This window comes from Corapipo altera, unplaced genomic scaffold, assembly GCF_003945725.1.
Source record: "Corapipo altera isolate COAL_440 unplaced genomic scaffold, ASM394572v1 192, whole genome shotgun sequence".
Classification (NCBI taxonomy): domain Eukaryota; kingdom Metazoa; phylum Chordata; class Aves; order Passeriformes; family Pipridae; genus Corapipo; species Corapipo altera.
In genome coordinates, this window is record NW_020885391.1 from 12,312 (window position 1) to 12,761 (window position 450).

Here is a 450-nt window from a genome sequence, read left to right on the forward strand (position 1 = left end):
TGGGACTGGGACTGGGAAGGGAACTGGGAATGTGTCACTCACGTCCTCGTCCAGACTGGTTTGTTCCAGATCCACCAGTTTGAACTGGAGCCGCTTGAAAACCTCCTCGAGGGCCTCACAGGCTTTGTAATCCAGCTTTTCCCCTGGAAAAAACCACGGGAATGAGGAGCCAGGGAAAGGGAGTCTGGGAATAACAGAGAATGGGGGGAAAACAGGGGGAAAAGGGGAATTTAGGGGGGAGGAGGAGAGGGGGAAAGGGGCCAAATAATCCAGAGGGAGGGGGAGAAAGTGGGGAAAAAAGGGGGAAAAACGGGAGTTCAGGGTGTGAATAAAAGAGGGAAAAATGGGAGTTCAGGGTGGGGAAAAAAGGGGGAAAAACGGGAGTTCAGGGTGGGAATAAAAAGGAAAAATGGGAGTTCAGGGTGGGAATAAAAAGGGGGAAAAATGGGA

General features: G+C 51.6%; 1 protein-coding gene across 1 annotated transcript in view; it reads right to left on the reverse strand.

Annotated features, from left to right (window-relative positions):
* Positions 1–450, reverse strand: part of PPP1R37 (protein phosphatase 1 regulatory subunit 37) — a gene marked incomplete at its 5' end in the record, with an annotated part of 14,336 nt that overhangs the window by 12,196 nt on the left and 1,690 nt on the right. The window contains one exon of the mRNA XM_027631611.1: positions 43–143. Coding sequence (XP_027487412.1) covers positions 43–143 — 101 coding nt within the window. The remainder of the gene's footprint in view (positions 1–42; positions 144–450) is intronic.